The sequence below is a fragment of the Patella vulgata genome, chromosome 5, assembly GCF_932274485.2.
Source record: "Patella vulgata chromosome 5, xgPatVulg1.2, whole genome shotgun sequence".
Lineage (NCBI taxonomy): Eukaryota > Metazoa > Mollusca > Gastropoda > Patellidae > Patella > Patella vulgata.
The window spans coordinates 25,683,008-25,702,446 of NC_065883.2; the positions used below are offsets into that span (position 1 = coordinate 25,683,008).

Sequence of the window (19,439 nt, forward strand, 5' to 3'; positions counted from 1 at the left end):
TAATTGTATATGACCTAAAAGCCTATATTTGCATTTTTCTACATTTAGTCTGGAATGTTGGGCCTTCAAAGCTAAACTGTTTATGTTACGTTCTAAGTACATGTTACATGAAATATAACACTCGGACAGGTCAGCCTTAAGTAAAAAACAATGTACGACTATTTACGACTGAGTGATATTAGTGTAAAAAATATTTTTTAACTGAGTTCTGACATTATGAGGTTAAGAAATGAGTTCATGCTTCATGATTCAGAAAAAAATAAAATAAACTATGCTTATTCTAGTGTGACATATATAAAGATTATTTTACTCATTCTTTATCATTTAATATTTTTATGATTAAAAGATAAATGGCCATTTAGAAGAATTGATATTTTTTTCTTTGAATAAAAGTACTTTTGAATGTGTATGATCTTAAAGTCTATTTATAACCTTTATAATAATTATTCTGTAATGTTGGTATTTTAAGACAATTCCACAATTCTTCTATTCTTTCACCACCAATGTCCTGACATATATCTTATCTAATTATTTGGCATTCATTCCTACTCACAAGTCAGGAAACTTACTCAAGTTGAGTTTCAGAAAGATCTCTACTGCTGTCCAGGTAATCAGACTGCTGCCAACCCTTGCTACTGCAGTCATTGTTATATAACACATGTCCAAAGCCTATTATTATTTGTGAAAAGTTCAACATTTAGCATACCCGGAACTGTTTTTGACAGCAATGTAAATGGTGCAAATTTCTTTAATTTTATCTCATCCTGGGGAGGTTTAGAGAGCGAAACATTTATAGTGACAAAGTGTAAATGGAGATACAACTGAACAAGAGCAATTTCAACAATATTTACTGTACACAGTGTACTAAAAGATATGAATTTTCTTTGGATCAAAAGTTATATACTGAGAGAATATAGGTATACCACTGTTAAAAGTGTTTATTGTAATTAAAAGATGATGAAAATCAAGTACAGTATGCAGACTTAAATTATATGATGTGACGTATAGATAAGGAGTGGTTTTAATTAACACAGATAAGTAGATTCTGTTGCAGATGGTTTCATACTTGCATAGAGATCAAGGTGTAGATAGCTTATTTTCATACACTGTATGATACAGGCATCACCTCTGGCATATGTAAAAACTAGTCTAAATAATGTGTTGGTAGAAAAACATAACAAGTTGTTTATTCGTCACACATACCTAAGCTGTAGGCTACAAATTACGTATGTGCACTTGTAAAGTGTAATTTTAGCTTATCAATTGCATGCCATATAGTGTATATTATAAATCTAGCATGTACACGTACCTATCGCATGCCTACCATGTTTAATTGACTGTTACATCACAAACAAGCAAATCAGATTAAAATAAAAAGTAAGTTTGATTCATTTTATGTTATATTAGTCGAACTTTGGATTAGAACTTGCCCCAACCCCTCCAAGAAAAAATGAGATGAGTTTTAAAGTCTTACTTTTCTGCACCAACTGGGCTAATAAAGACAGGCATACACCATGCAGTGACCATGCAGTGGACTATTAGGGAAATTTTGTTAACTACCATACCCATAGACAAATAAGATATCTGGGCCCTTATTCACGAAAACTTAACTTAAGATACAATCAAAATTTTAAGAAATACAGCAATTCGATTGGCTGACCAGTAAAATCAATTTGCATATATCTAATGAAGTTGCAGTATTTCTTAAAATTTTGGTTGTAACTTAGTTTAAGTTTTCGTAAATAAGGGCCCGGAACTTTAAAGCAAAACCTAGGAATTCGTTTCAAATGAAATGAAATGAAATGGAGTTTAACGTCCTACTGTTCTGCTCCTAACCTGGGCTAATGAAGACGGGCATACGCCATACAGTGTGCTATGAGGGAAATTTAGCCCTTGAAAGCGGCACTACGGTCTACTCTTATATCGAATTCCAACTGCCAAGGGATCTTTTACGTGCACGCCAATGTGTACACGGGACCTCGGTTTTTCGTCCCATCCGAACGACTAGACAACTTTCCTTGTCAGCCCCTCCGTCCTGCATCACTGACAAGGGAGAACCACGCCGAATTCGTTTCAAGACAGACAAGTCTTACCTTAGGCAAATGCAATATATCTACTTAAGAAATGTAGTTTTCATCAATGGAGGCAATAGGGCAACATAAATCGATTTTCAAAAAAACTTGGCTGGAGAGTGTTATTAAATCTCTTTTTACATGTATTTAATGTCAAATCTAAATAATATCCATCAAACTAAGGTCACCTCGCTCAAAATACATTTAAATCGATTTGAAAGCCACAAATTTCAGAGTTTTAACTCTCAATGGTCCCTTGATCAATTTACATAACACTCCAATAGAATAATCTCATCGAATGGCAAAAAAACATCAACTCTTCCTGATTGTGCAAAAAGCAACTGTGTTTTGATGAAATGATTTAGAATATTCAAATAGAGAAATCAGCAATCCAGTTAACCTGACCATCACTGTTAAACAACTATTCGTGAACATGCCTCTAACTATACGTAACCTCATACGTGTGTGTACATGCCTAGCATCTACCGCGCAATAAGTATATTATGTCACTAACGAATATATAGATTAGTCCGCAACACCTTAAAGATGTTAATCTTTAATGCATAAATCTGTCATAACTTTAATAATACAGAAATTGCTTTAATCTTTAATGCATAAATCTGTCATAACTTTAATAATACAGAAATTGCTTTATGTGCGATATAAAAATTTCAATCAAGAATATCAAAGTCGAAAATAAGTTACAAAATTCTAACTTCAATGGCCTTAAAACAAATGATGTTGTCTGAGACATGAGCCAAGCTAGCAATTTAATTTCCTGAATTTTCAAGCTTGTCTGAAGATTTCAATGACTTGTTAATAAAGTTACTAATAATGGTTTACTATAGAGTAGCCAGGTCACGTTCTTGTATACAATATTATACAAAGCCACACACATACAACAGATGGTATGACACACATGGGGACCATGGGGTTAATATTTTCTACATAAAATTTAACTAGTGAACCATGCTATGTAACAATATATTAACATGAATATGAATAGCAAATCTCCAACCAAATCTCAAAGAGTATGATATTATTAATATTATAGACCTTGTCCTTTGTATATACATGTAATACCAGGGTCTCACTGAACTAGCCTTCAACTCTTCAACTGAGTCCAGCAAAAGCAAAATGGATTAATACAATAATCTGAAAACAATATCTGCATACAATATAATTCAGTGTTTTTGCCATGACAGCTTTTAATTCTATCATAGAAATAAGTTTATTGTCAGTTGATCGATGATTGGGTTGGAAATCAATAGAATACCGACAGACGTAGAATCGACAACATTCCCTTACAGGTTACTTTCGTACATTCACCCTGATACTCGTAATTACATATGGCCACATGTACACATGTTGGACTATTATATATTAACAGATTTGAAAAGTTATCGTTAATCAATTAATGTATAATTAGATCAAATTGACATAACCTAATTATATTCATTTTAATTAAGATTGTTCAGCAAATAGTAACTTCTAATAGATTTGTAATAATACTTCCATTCAGAATGAAAAATCAATGACAATCAATGAGTTAATGGGACTAAGAATTTGACAGCCATATTCAGAATGCAAAAACAATTAACAATTTAAGCTACATCTAGTAAACAGAATAGAATGAAATTTAGGTAGCATTTACAAAACCAACTGATTTCATGTACTCATGTACCATACTCATCGGTGTCCTGTATTAAGAATTTCAACTACATGTACCTGCAATGTGTTAATAATGTGAGGTAGCTAATTTAGAATGAAATTTGGCAATATGGACAAAACCAACTGATTTCATGTACTGTATTAAGAATTTTAACTACAATACATGTATGTACATGCAATGTGTTGATATTTAAGATACATTGTATACACCATGTGTAGCTTTTTTGAAGAAATTTAGCAATACATGGACAAAACCAACAGATTCCATGTACTGTACTGTAATAAGAACTTTACCTACAAGCAATGTGTTAACAATTTGATGCAGCTTAGAGTATCATAAAGCAAAAATTTTGGTATGAACTGTAATAAGACATTTTGTTATCTGTGACTACTCTTCATGAATGTAAAATCAAGACAATGTATCGCTGATCAATGAAAAACTTAAAACAAGATAATGATGTTCTTGTTGTACAATCACGTAAGAATATATGAGAGAATAAGCCCTTTAAGTTTCATGTCACACTATGTGTACATGATTTTATAAGAGTTTGAAATCTTAAGATGATTAGAATTTCTCCATTACCAGATTAACATCAAGGATCAGCTTTGTCTGGGCATTAACTTGCCATTCACCAACATGTACAAAACTCATTAATAACCAGTATATCTGTCTTTCATTCAAGAGTTCAGTCAGGGTAAACTTTAATTAATATAAAGTATGCAATTATGTAAATTATGTAGCCAAAATGAAAACTAAAAATTTAATTTACATTAATACAATTGTTGCAATTGGTTTGAACTTGGATCATTAACTCAAGCTGTTTTTGGTGTTTTTTATTTCTGTGTGGGGCAGTCCCCATACATGTATTTCACTATGAATGTACTTAATACATGTAGATCAAGATTTCTTGCTGACCTATCTTAAAAGAAAATAGGTAGCCCTACTCATATTTCTTGATGAAGACCTGTGAAACAGTGTTGTTAATATAAAACATAACCTCTTCTACTTAATCCTCTAAAGCTAATAATGGATTTGTAAATTTATATCATCTAATGCTCTTAGTTGGTATCAAAAAATACAAATATTTGTGAAAAATGATATTACCGATATTATTATTGTATAATAAGACAGTGAAATTCTAGAAGACAGTTCAAACAGAAACATCCTATGAATAGCGTTATCTTACAACTACTTATCTATAAATAAAATTTATCATTTATCTTAGGATGAAATTCAAATAATAATTCCTATTTTGAATATTGCACTGTTCTATTTTACAAGGCGCTAGGGATTAAGTTATATGTACATAAAAGGACGTTGGTAAAGCCACATGTTTATGTCAAATTTTCTTTATACATGTATGGTTGTCCATTGTTAACCCCAAATTGAAAATGACATTCAAATAATTGAATGCATTATTTTGCACAAAAACATTTCTGCTTTATAAAGTTTTCGATCGATTTAGTAAAACCGTTTTCAGAGTAGAGAAAAGGTTTACTGTACAGTATGATGACCCATTATCTTTAAAAAGGTATGTTGGCTGTAAGATTTACACTGATAAAGCCTGTTAATAAGGTACAAACATACAACAGCACATGGCCATGTTACGATGGTTTCATCTCCAACCACGGATGTTTACACGAAATAAGTAACTTCTACTTCAACACACAGTTAGCTACGTGACCAATTCACCATACCAGGGTTCAATTATTTACAACAGTGTGGGATAAAATAAAGAAACGATTAACTGGAAATAGTCGAAATAAAACCGTTTCACACCTGGGTGTAATATAATGACATGCTGATCTACAGTTTGGGGTACTGTTTAATTCCTGACACCTAATCCATCAATTTCCTCCATTTTTTCACCTTTCCGTCCTTTTACAAACTTTTTGCATTAATGCTTCCTTTGTAAATTGTTTTTAAAAATGTTGAAAAATATTTTTCACAAATTTTTATTGAATTTAGTATAAATGGTGTGAGGAAATCAACACTATTTTAGTAATCAAGTTGTGACATGTTTAATGTTTTAGCCTTGGAATACAAGAACGACATGCATTAGTAAATACCAGTAAACTATTCAATTAAACCACAACCCATGAAATGCCAGATTAGGTTTGTGTATCAAAGAAGCTTATTAACCTAAGCTAAAATACAATGCAAGAGATTAGCTTCCTACTGTAACGTCACAATAGAGCTTATAAACAGGTATATCAATAACTATTGTACAGTGGCTTATTATTATACTAATGAACTAGGACTGGAGGCTTTAATCATATTCCTTAATTTATGTTATCAATGAAAAATTTCAAATACTTTGATTTAATAAATTCTTAAGTATTTTACAAGTTGAGTTTTTAGTGTAAATATTTTAAAATATTTCATATTCAAACTTTGTGTTATATTAATGGTTAATAAATGTTGCCTAATATTTAAAATTCAGATATTGTAAAGATTTTCATGTGTAACATGTAAATTGTACATGTGCATTATTATATAGCCAGTACAAAAAATCCAGTGAAAAGGTCAAAGTACGATTATTCTCTCAATCCAAACCGCTGTATTGGTTTTCAAAGCACAATGACCTTATCTGACTTGAGTATCTAAGATTCCATTGTAGGTGGAACCATACCTTTGTGTATAATCTAGACCACATATTTATTTATAGTCCAGAATCAATGTTCCAATATGAATCACCATCTTACAGATCCAACAACTGGAGCAAGCAGCAGCATTCTTTTCTCAGATTACAATGTTAATAGTGGAAGCCATCTGTACATACATGTACATCGTGAACCTTACATGGTATTTAACACATTGTTACCATTTATCATATAAACTAATCGTTTTATGTCTTACAATTCCTTCATTTAACAGAATGTTGTTTTTTTATTTTTGACGCTGATTTCTGTTCATAATGAACATGGTGCCACTTTATATTTATTTGTTATTTACGGTAATAAAATCAATAATTGATCCAATGACATGAGTTACCTACCTTGTATAGTTCTTTTAAAGAAGGCTTTACAAGCTTCACAAGATGAAACACCATAATGATAACCTGATGCTATATCTCCACATACTAAACAAACACGTTTAGTCCCATCCAATAGTTCTGTGTCTGACACCAACGTACTTGTACAGAAGTCCATTTTGTTATTTTCCACACTACATGGTGATATATTTCCGCTATCCCCGCTATCACCTTGATACGATCTGTCCGAGCCATAGTCATCGTGTGCTGCATAATCCCCAAACACATCACGATCAAAATTGTCATCTAAAGAGTGTTGTGAACACCGACTAAGTCCTAGTGGACTGTTCGGTTCACATTTTATTCCTGTTTCTAACTCCATATTCGTGGACCACAGTGTCAACGACTGGTTATAGTCCAGGTATCCTGAACCCTGAAAAAAAATAAAACAAAACATTAAAAACAATATTAAACACAATAAATTATCCCGATAGTTTAATATTGAAACTATCAAGTATTTGGAGATCACGGAAAATTGGATTGAACTTTAGCTGTTCCATGTGTATTGATATCAAATTCTTGAAGCGCTAAAATTTAATCCGATGTTCTTGAAGCCAATTCTCATGCTCATAATCAAGTGAAAAACAAAACCATTCTGTACAGTACTAACAATCTTGAGACCAACAGACTTTTTCATTTCATTATTAATTTGAATATTCTAAATGAATATATCAACCAAGGTTACAAGCTGACATCTTTAACGACAAACTAAATAATAGAAAATTTACAGTTCTAATTTGAATATTCTAATCCTCATTATCATGAATATACATGTATATAAAACAAGTTTAATTCTTTCAACGACAAACCAAATAATGGAAATATTGTTGAATTAAATTAAAAATAAATCAATAGTGTAATAAATAAAATTCTACATAGACTGTATGTATAAATGGAGTTCAATTCAAATTCATCATTTTAAATTTACCAACAGTAATAACAGTACTGTGCCAAGAATTTCCAGCAATGACAATGGGACCTTTGGCAAAATACACAATTTGGAATATGTCCTGGATAATGAAATAATTACATCATAGCATCAATCAGAAGGTGTGTGTGTGTGTGTGTGTGGGGTCACATCTATTAATAACTGTAATTCCTAATATAAAACTCATTGTAGGTCATAAATTTTTGTATGCAGCATAATTCAGTAACACTTTGGAGGAGAAGTATGTTAAGTATGTTAATGCATAAGTAGAACAGCATCTACATGAAACAGTCAATGTACTATGGAACAGTCAACAGTCGATGATACAGTAACATACATTGTAATGAACATAATTAAATCATACAATCTCGGTTATTTCAACAATGAATTTGTAGCATTCTGTAAATTAATTTACAAAAACTACAAATACATGTACATGGTATTCCAAGTAGGTCAAACCTCAGCTGATAGTGTTATGGAATGTCAATTTCAATAAAATCAGGTCTTTTAATCAGATGATCACTGTCAATTTAGAAATATTTATCATATCTTTATTTCAACAAAAGATACCATGGTTGATAGAAAAATAATATTTACTAATTAAGACATGGAAACATACAGTTTGATTGATCATCCAAAACAAATGGAGAAGAATGTTACATAATGATTCTCACACTAAATTACACAACACAGTAATAAAAAAAAGTTGTTAGCTATTTGAGTTTTCCCGGATGAAAAGTGGCACAAAGTATTCTTGGAAAGAGCTTGCATTCCCTGGCTTGTACATGATACCCAACTACATGTAGATAGTAGTGTAAATGGAGCGATCACTATTTACCTCTACCACCTCTTTTAAAAGTACAACATTATGTAATTGTTAGTCAACATTTGCCTTAATCTTGTAAAAAAAATGAGCGTTCTGTTGTTTGTTTTATTAAGTAGGCCTACTCAATCAAAGACTAAACTTCTTGTCAATCAAAAGCATTAAATTTCTAAATTACAGTATTTCTTATACATATATGTTTGTATCACCAAAACATCCTCTATAATAATATAGAATATTAACTATGCATGATGTTACAGTTGAATGATATGCTTACCACGTGTAGGCTAAATTATCAGTTTGACCTAAATGTAGGCTTAATATAATATATCACATTATTGAACCGGATATCAGGGTCTTTCAATTCATAAATGAAATTTATTTCAATCGGCCTGTTTACTTAACTTAAAATTCAATTTAATACAAATAAAATTATACTTTACCAGTAACGGATCTTTAGGCATGTTTGAAGTCGATAGAAGGATACAATAGTCCTAAAGTACACAGACGCACAGTTTATCAGTACAAAATATGTGTAACATTAAAACAATTGGCCATAATACTCATGATATTATCTCCATATTTGATAAGCACCAGATATTATAGACTTATATATCCACTGAGTTGTCTTGACTGTCTATTGAATAACTACAATCTATATAGTTCTAGCTAGTACGAACAAATCACACAAACTGATCTCTTCAAGATTATACCTATCTACTTCTACAGGCTACCTTTTTACCTATACATGTAGCTTAACCTTAAAGGTTGTTGCATCATAGGCTAACAGTATACAGTACATACGTATGTATAGATGCTGATGGCTTGAAGCCAGGTATGTTTGCAATTGGCATCTTCAGGCAATAGCCTAAGACCTTTACGTACATCCACCACACAGGTAAGTAACTCCCGAGAGCTATGGCAATATGCCTAACAGAGATGTGCCAATATGTTTTATAAGCAGATACACTATCTTAACATCATCTAACTTGAAGAAGAATAGATAAGAAAACCAATAACAACTATCTGTTTCTTAAATTCATTATTTAGTTTGGAGAGTCTAAGCAGGCATTTACGACAGTAAATATTAAAAAAACACTTTTCTAATCTCAAGTAGTAAAGTAATTCACAAATTATAAAATGAAAATTTCATGTTATCCAACAAAACCTGCTGATCTGTCGAAGTAGACGAGTAAACTGATTTAAATACATGTTTCAAGCTTTATCTCACAGATCATTAATATTCCAACACTCAAGATAAGAACGAACCACAAGTGATTTAATCTAGTCAGTAGTCATGTCACATGATCAAACTATACTCAAACAAGAATTTATTTTTTGACTTTGTCCTACATGTTGTAGCCTCTTTAGTTTAAGATCACAAATTTAAAAACTTTTCTTGAGTAAAAACTTTATTCAAAGTAATCAAAGTCTAGAAGTAAATTGTTTAATGTGATAATATATTTTGTTGGTATGTAAATTGATATTCTAGATAACTTTAACTTTTAAAGAGGCATTTATATTCAAGAGCCCAATTTGCCTATTGCCGGTCTTTCTTTAAGCCTTAAATGTTAAATAGACAATAATTAACATGACAAGACCATTATCAACTCTCAATGCCATCGAATAGTTCCGATTTTAAGTAGAATAGGACGGTGCGGCCATTTAATGATTTAATTCAAAAATAAAGAAACGAGGCTGAGCCTCGAATAACCAGTACCATGGTCACTCACGACAATAAACAATCAATGCACCCATCTTGTCAAAACTACAAACATTGATGACTTCTCTCAGAATAAAGTTATTTGAATGAAATTTTCAATATATTCATTTTGCATTATCTATTTTTGAACTATTATATCAAGAACGACCAGTTCTTTAACTAAATCTTCTTTAACTTGAACTGACTAAAATAAATCTTGGCAATCCTGACATTCGTGCTTTTACCTGTATACATTTACCTACCATTATAAATTTTCACCTGCTAAATAAAATGAAGATCTCTTGATTCAGATAGCAAACAAAACATTGTCAATATGTCGTCTATTTTATTAATAAAAACAACCATACATAAGTAAATAACATTATATGTGATGCTTTTTTATAATCTGACTTTTTGAATCATTTACTTCCTCAAATTAAAATTAATTCTGGGAAAAAAACATCTAGTGTATAACAGATAAAAAGTATTTGAAAAACTATCAGGCTGTATATTAGCAAATGAAATGGTGTTTAACATCCAACTGTTCTGCACTGACTGGGCTAATGAAAACGGACATATGCCACTTTCAAATTCCAACTGCCAACGATTCTTTTCCATGCACGCACGCCTATGTTTACAGAGGACCTCAAATTTTGGGTCCATCTCTTAAAACTACATGTACATGTACACACTGTTCCTTGCCAAGCCCTTACTCACTGAGCCACTGCGGCCCCTGTTAAATTTTATGCAGTATCACAGTGAATCATTTAATGACATACATGTATATGATTATCATGTATTTTGAATCCCTTGCAAACTACAATAGCTTGAAAGTTGAATCTTGTACATGTACATGTAATATTAGTCCAAAATGGTTCAAAGATATAATGAAATAAAAAAAATTCAACATTCGACATAGATCTGCAGAGAATCTTTTACAGAAATACATGTACTCGACAAATCAGACACTTTCTGAATATCGGCCAAAAAAGTTGAATTTTAACAAATAAGGCTTGGTAAATATACAGGTTCATAAAACAAGATCTGGAAATTGGTTTATTTTTTAAAAATCTTAAAGCTTTATGTAATGTTAAACAGTTAAATGGCATTAATGTAGTATTTTACATGTATATTTAGGGGGACACTGTCTCCGTCTCCCCCCAAATCCAGTAATAAGGAAGTAACCTTTTCAATGATCTGCACTGTGGGGTTTCTTCGGGATTACAATAGACCTTTGATCTATTATCTTCAAATAACATGCAAACTAGTACAAAACACAACCTAACATATAGCATTTTCCAGGTGTTAAAACAAATAAGAAAACTGTTAAATAATAAACATTGCTTATTTTGTTAATATACATGTACATGTATCCATGTCTGTTATTCCAAATGCTATTAGCGCCAGTGCTAGATTTCACGTTCAAAATAACTCATAATAGCTAACCGGGAAATTACGGATCAAATCTTACCGTCCTTGGTATTAAAAGTCATTTCCGTATCTCCCGCTACCCCTTTCTAATTCTACAGAGGAATTCAAAATACCTCCCAATAACCTACTGGGAAAATACAGATCTTTACAAGAGATACCATCAAATCTTACCCTTTTCGGTATTAAAAGTCATTTCCCCATCCAGGTGTTCCCCCACCCCTTCAGGACTATTTATGCAGTATTTTTAGTAAATTATATCAACATGCACTTTACAAGTTAAATATAAATAATGTACAAAATTATGTAAGCTTTAATCTAAGTGTGAAATATTATGTTATATACTAAACAGCTTATAACAAACATTGTAGGTATAGTATCTAAAACAGGTCTTGGGTCTACTTGTTGTAAGGTGGGGTAATAAAATGAATGAACCATGTCAAATGTAGTTATGATTAATGTCTCATGTATACTGAAAACTTACAATATGAAATGTAGAGATCTGCTACATGTATACATCTACATGTATATACAGGATTTCTTAAAGGGGTACCAATCTTTTATTTTACAATGATTCTTAAATTGCTATTAAAGGGGGTGTATAACACTGAAACCAAGTAGCGTTTGCAATTAAATTCATAAATTAAGCAGGGCAAGCGGTAAACTACACATGCATCAAATGTCAACTACATGTATTTCAGCCATAGGATCATAAGATGTCTTTAAAAGATAAAAAAAAATGCTAACCTGAATCAAAATACATGATTTAGATGGCCCGACATTATGGCAAGTTGCACGAACGTGAAAAATATCATTTTTCTCATATAATAAAGAATTATTGCTTAAATAATTTCACACAGAATTTATATGTACATGTAATACAAACAGTATACATCAAAATAACAAACATGGAATGCAAATATAACATGGAATGGTTAGGAATACAAACTCCTAACAAACCAGCGATAATTAATTTTGAAAATGTTTTTACATGGTTGTTATTTCTACTAATATACAGAACAATAGAAAACTTCAAGGATATTGAACCTGTGTGCACAATGGCAATTCTGTTCAATACCTTTTATTAGATTGACAACTGACAATGAAGTGGTATGTATAAGTTCTGTAAGGTTAAGGTATATATATATCAATATATTTGGCATGTATCCAGCCTGATATAGGCCTACTGACAGACAGGCAACAATAACCTTATACAGTTTGTCATCATATGCTGCTAAAACCTGACACCAATACAAAACTTTAATATTGCCATGGTCTAAGAAATGGATGGGGGACCAGGTTTTGGCCAGACATTTTGGCCACAGTCATGGGTTAAATAGGTACTTAAGTAGATAAGTGCTAACACTAACAGGGGCTAACAAAAGGTTAGGGTCAGGGCTAAAAATGTCTTGAGGTACATGTGCATATTACAGTTAGGAAGAAAGAAATGGGGGTTTTCCGTCCACTTGACATAAACTAGGTCATTTCAGGACTAACATATGGATTCAATTTTATTTCAATAAGTCGCTTGTGTGTAGGGGTCTTTAGCAGTGGAAGAAAACCAGAGGACTCTGAGAAAACCCACGAGGTTGGACAAGCGACCCTACTACTTGTCACGTACAACTAGGGCATCATAACTACGCCATTTGAAATTACAGTTAGGGTCAGGAGTCAGGGCTACATACACAAGTGAGTACACATACTAATCAGGGTTAGGGTCAGAGCTAAAAACCTCTTGCGATTAAAATTAAACCGTAGTTGCATGTGCCAACTGGTGTTAATTGGAGCTAACCTAACTAATTAGAATTAGGGTCAAAAGTCAGGGCTACATATAATATACCTTAATAGGCCATGTTATTTCATACATGTACATGTACGTTCACTGGTGTAGCTTACATGTATATGTATATTGATCCCATCTTTTAAACTTTCTCAACAGATCCTGTTTAACACTCCTAGTTGGTAAATGTTTACATTGCAACATTATTTCTGCTTGTATCAAACTAAATTTAAATTTAAAGTTATCAGGTTCCGGTATAAAACTTTATTATCTACAAAATTCAAATCAATAATGGTGGACTTTCATTTTAAAGTTGCTTTTGTTAATTGTTGAACAGCTAAGAAAATATTTTACTTCAGCAATACATGTATATTTTCTTGTCCCTTTGTGGATTATTAATAAATCTCAACAATCTCTTTTGTCAAAAGGACTGTCTGTTGTCTATCACTTGTAAAACAATTTTCAACTTGTGGTTATTTTGCAATCAAACATGTCTAAAATTCGTATAAAAGGTATGAAATTCAAGATTTTATTTCTTGCTGAAAGCAATATTGTCTCTTTAATCTGTCACACATTATTGAATGTAGATACCACACAAACAGGATACAAACTAACCCACTATACGAGAAATCCTTTTGACGATGATTATGAAAATTTAAAAGAATTATATAAATAAGCTACATGTAACATGAAATAAGTATGTACCTTTTCAAATACAAAAATCTTGTACTTTTTCTAAAACATAATACAGCGAAATCCCTCTATTAAGACCAATTTTGTCACCAATGAATATCAATAATGGAACATTGTTTTAGGTACATAAACATAATTCATTAGTATGCACAATTTTAGTAATAATAGTGTAATTGGCCAGTACCTATGGTTAGAATTAAATCTGCATATTTGAAGCACTCTGAAAAATTGTTTAATATTCTGATAGTTTGAATCAAGAGTGAACATTTTGATAATATGAACATTTCTAACATCCAAAAGCCTATGGTACCTATACAAAATACTAGCGGCCATACAACTGACTTAGAATGGTATAAACAAATATACCGTAATAGACTTTAGGACAGTGAGCATATATACTGTAGATAATCTGTGTCATTGATGGCTTTATAATCTTATACAAACGATATCATGTCAAAACTCAGATTTACCACAATATTTGCACTACCTGTATCTGTCTACTTCCCAAATGTTTAGCTTAGCTCCTGACTTTGTATTTAAGCAACACAGAAATGTGATAAGTGATATACAAACCATCAATGTATGGACAAACATTGGTGCAGAAATAAATTAGAAAATGGCAAATTGCCATTCACAAAACTTTTTCATACATGTAACTGTGGAATTCATAAAGATGTGGCAATGCTCATCCAACCCAATTAACACAATAGCAGCACTTAGTATCTGTGTTCACTTTCAAAACTGATAACCACTGTAGATTTTTTTAAGCCTAATATTCAGTTTGGGGAAGATAAGCCAAGTCAAATCAGTTTAATCTATTTAGTGTTTACTTGTCGACTACAACCTAACATTACCCACATTATTATCCTACAAGCGACTATCTCTACAAAGCTTATTTCTTAATCTTCATGTTAATGAATACTAATAGAAATCTAATCTTAAAATTAAAAGTCAAAATCTCAAATTGTTCCCAAGTTCAATGATATGTAGCCTAATTTCATGCTAACATCACTCACATGATCATCATCCTATCAGTAACTAGACACTACCTCTACAAAGTTATTTCTTAATCTCCATGTTAATATTAATATTAATGGCATGTAAATATATATCATGATATTAGCCTACTAACTAAAACACTGTACAATTTGATTCTCTATGTGTGGTGATTGGCATATGATTTATATATGTGAATACTTAGCATCTATTATTATTAATATTAATAATTCTTGACAAAAGTGTGCACTTTGTTATTACGGTACTTTATTTCATTTACCATTAGAAAGCTCTTTTGTAAAATTCAAAAAAGGAACATATAATAAATCTTCAAAATATTAACTCTCAATCAATATCAATTTTAACTTATGTAACATGCCACGGCGAGAAAAAATAAATAATCCAAACCGAGTTACGTCCCTTACCTGTGTTAGTTGTAACATTATAACAAAATATTATTAATAAAACAGCAGTTTCATGACTGAAACATAAATTCCAATAAGAAAATTTCACAAGACCAATATATGAATATAATTCACGATCCATTCGTTACCTGTAGAAATAAATTTGCCTCCTGAAATTTGGCATCTAAAGTTAACAAACTGTCAGCTACTGCTAAAGTAGTATCACTCATGTTGCACAGCCTGCTATTCTACCAGTTACAACAGAAGGCCGCGTACTTGTTGGCTTTACTATCAATAATGAAGTCTCCCACAACAAGTACACGATAAATAAATTAATCCAGGTTGTAGATGAGTGTGGTATATCTCCTTGTTATTGTTGTCGAAGACAGACATACACTGACACACTTCACTTATACTTTTGCATAAAACCCGAGAAAGCTTACCTGCATAGCTATTCTTTGCACCGGGTTGAAAACCAGACACGATATTACAATATCGTTGATTGGTTACGTAGGCCGAACCCCCACACTGGCAGCCAATCGAAATAGCCTGAGCATCCTTGAACTTGGGACTTATACTTTTCATAGAACGAAGTTTCCGTCAAACGGTCATAGTAAACTGAATTTGATTAATTTGACGAATCCACGGGCGAACATCAGACAAAATTGATCAGTGTGACATGTATACTTACTAGGTTCAGTTCTTCAGCTAAATCATCATTCTCCATTCAGCTTTACTTCCAGTGGAAAATTCTCCAGCCACTTCAGTTCTAGTAACGTGTGTAGAAATGTGTTGCGTCAGAGAATAGGGTCAATTCTATAAATACAATAGTGGCTTCGTGTAAATCCATGCCATGACGTATGGGTTCCTATTGAACTTATGGTAAACACTGGAGCATACTAGAATCTCAGAAAGTTAACCCCAAATTTACGTCATACGAGGAATCACATCGATTGTAGGAAATTGGACCAAAGAATAAAAATAGCACACATTCGGCAGTGTACGTCAGTACTTTAATCTATTCTGGTTAAAACGTAAGCTTGGCCCGATTTATGGCGTTTCCTTTAATGTTCATGCATTAACTCCAGCCGGTAAGAGATATTTTCAGCCGACGAATCGAAAAGCGGAAAAATAGTCTCACGGTCTCGTTTTCCATATCAGTAAAGTTAAAATGTTATCAGAGAATGGCCACCACGTGTAGGCCTATTTCATTGTAATGAATGGATCTCTTTTAAACAAAATAATAATTGATTTTTATTATGATGCTATATTATTGGCAAAAATATGAACTTAAAAGATACTAATTGGTTAATTTTAAGAATTTATTATGTAATTATGAAGAATATATTATGTTAAATTTTTAATAGCCTACCTGATGCCAATAATCTATTCTAACACTTATCTCCCAAATCAAAAATAGTGGTACGGACATAAATTCTAGATACCAAACACCTGATCTACACATGATTGATAGCAATCCACGTGTTTTAAACTCTTAAACATTACAACTACATCGATGATTATAAGAATATTAACCTAATCGTGAAGACTGATAAAATATAATAGAGCTGGGCCAACTTGAATTTATATATTAGTGAATGCACGAGTGATATCTGGCGAAATTTATTGCATCACCCGGCCAAGATATAATCGTACAGTGCTAAGTTGCGTCAGGATTTCTCTCGTGACGGAATGGAATATAACCGAGCTCATTGCAGGATATTCGAGTTCGGGAAATTTATAAGGCATCCTATTTTAAATTTGGAGTATCTTATCTTATAATATAGGAGCTATGGACCCATAGCCTCCCATTATGTAGGCTATAATACGACTCGTTTCGTAGTATGACGTTGCCGGTTTAAATGGCGTTAAGTCACAGATGAAAGAGGCAAGGTTCATTTTGTGGGCTAGCTATTTCACAATTTTAGATTAATCGTTAGATCTATGAAAGGACAGAAAAGAATATGGTTACTTAATAGTGATTATTATAAGTACATGTATGTATATGATACGTGCAATTTATTTCAATTCTTGTTTTGTTGTAGATTTTCCGTGAATAGTATCTCAACATTTTAATGTGAATTGTATAATTGTTCTCTATTATGTTAATATTAGTTTCTTCTTGAAAATAAATCTGATTGAAAATGAGTCTTAGGTTAAGAGGGGTTTTGTCAGTGCGCAAAGGAATATACACAGGCGATTTTGAAGGTCCCGGCCAACCTAAAGAAAATCGCCAAATCGGGTATAATTTCAAAAAATAAAAGTTGAAAAATAATCAGGAATTCAAATTCTCCGTTTGTCTAAATTATTGAAAATACATAAAGTGATTATCCCCTATAGCGAGAGGAAGAAAACAAAAACAAAAACAAAACAAATACACACAAAATCGACAGGCCATTTTTAACTTTTTGAAGATAGCTATCTACCAAAATGTTTAATATTGCTATCGAACAGTATCACAATTTGTGGGGTGTAGGTCCCTACCCAATCTGTTTCACAGAGGATCACAAAAGTGTTTTAATATCTCTGTACTGCCTTTACATAAGACGATCTGGTTTGGGCAGAATGGAGACTTTTACTCATTTTAATACCCATTTGCACTAAATAGGAAATAATTTTTTACCTACAAATACGTCAAACGCCTTTGTTTATTTTTCTAATACATACAAAAAAATGTTTTAGAATTTAATTTGTCGCAGGAAAAAAAGTTAATATTTCTGGTTCATTAAGTCCCATCGATGTCATCCTTATCAGTGATTGTAGCGGCCTAGCGAAAATTCACTGCTAATCAGTGTGGTCCCTACCGGGCCATAATTTATCGATGTAGTCATTTCTATTGGACTTACTCATGGTACACACTATCTGGTGAGTCGATAATTGAGACCAATCTTATATCCGGTTCCATTGTATGAAACATTAAACATTAAGCACCTGTGAATTTCGTCCGAAGTATTTTAGTCTGACGTCTGGGTGCTTTAATATAATTATCGGTAAATATCTGAATCGGTAAAAAATGTATTTTAGCAAATCAAAACTTTCTATTTATTGTCAAAGTATTTATAGTATGGATTTTATGGACACGATTGCCACTCCTATATTCTAAATTGTAACACAAATATTATACATGTACGTAGACATAATTCATTAATAGTATGGGCACGCATATCGTTTTGGATTCAAAAATATACATTTTATTATTACATACCCAGAGGCTATCTTTTATTTGGCAATGGAAGCGTTGTTTTAACACGCACTCAAGTATTTTTGCTCGTAAAGATGACCGAATATGTAAAAAGAAATAGAAAATGGAAGAAATCTGGGAGTTGGAACGATTTTGTTATGACCCAAGATGAACTTATACTAAACATATCCTGTTCATAAACTGTAAGCGGCATGTACATTTACATCCATATTTCACCTCAAATTATGACAGGTTCACAATATAACTGTAGTTATTACAGTATTTATACACGAGTTTGTTAGTTCTTTTGATATTTCGCCAACTCCTGATGTATGTGAAGACCAGTGAACAGGTTTATTAGTTTTCCTAAAGCATAAATTATATTAAAACAATATATACTTGTGTTTGTGATATATGTTTTTCATGAATAATTTAATATTAAAATATTCTGGATTTTTTAATGTGACTCTGGGGTGTGTATTGTAGATTTATGCCCCCGTTGTCTTCTACTTTTGATTTTTATGAGTTGGTTAACGATTACATCAAATCTACAACAATCCTACGCCATCAGCATGAACTGAATCAGTATGAGGTGCCGAATTTGCTGTATATGTTCATGGTAAATATTAGGCTATAAGGTTTTGACGGTTATAGATATTATAGGTAGGTCGTGTAATGTGAATTATACATGTATTGCACAATGCAATGACGCTGCATTATGGAAAC

At 32.0% G+C, this 19,439-nt stretch overlaps 1 protein-coding gene across 5 annotated transcripts in view; it reads right to left on the bottom strand.

Annotated features, from left to right (window-relative positions):
- LOC126820886 (estrogen-related receptor gamma) overlaps positions 1-16,324 on the bottom strand; it is a 40,060-nt gene extending 23,736 nt beyond the window's left edge. Inside the window, exons 1-2 of one of the 5 annotated variants that reach the window (XM_050549039.2) lie at positions 16,224-16,324; positions 6,743-7,151 (exon numbers count right to left, since the gene is read on the bottom strand). In XM_050549039.2, the coding sequence (XP_050404996.1) occupies positions 6,743-7,151; positions 16,224-16,259 (445 nt within the window). In that variant the 5' untranslated portion in view covers positions 16,260-16,324. Of the gene's footprint in view, positions 1-6,742; positions 7,152-8,972; positions 9,588-10,494; positions 10,563-15,681; positions 15,932-15,975; positions 16,008-16,223 lie in introns of those variants that run through there. The other 4 variants (XM_050549041.2, XM_050549037.2, XM_050549042.2 and 1 more) reach the window with 4 other exon arrangements.
- Between the last annotated feature and the right edge of the window lie 3,115 nt (positions 16,325-19,439).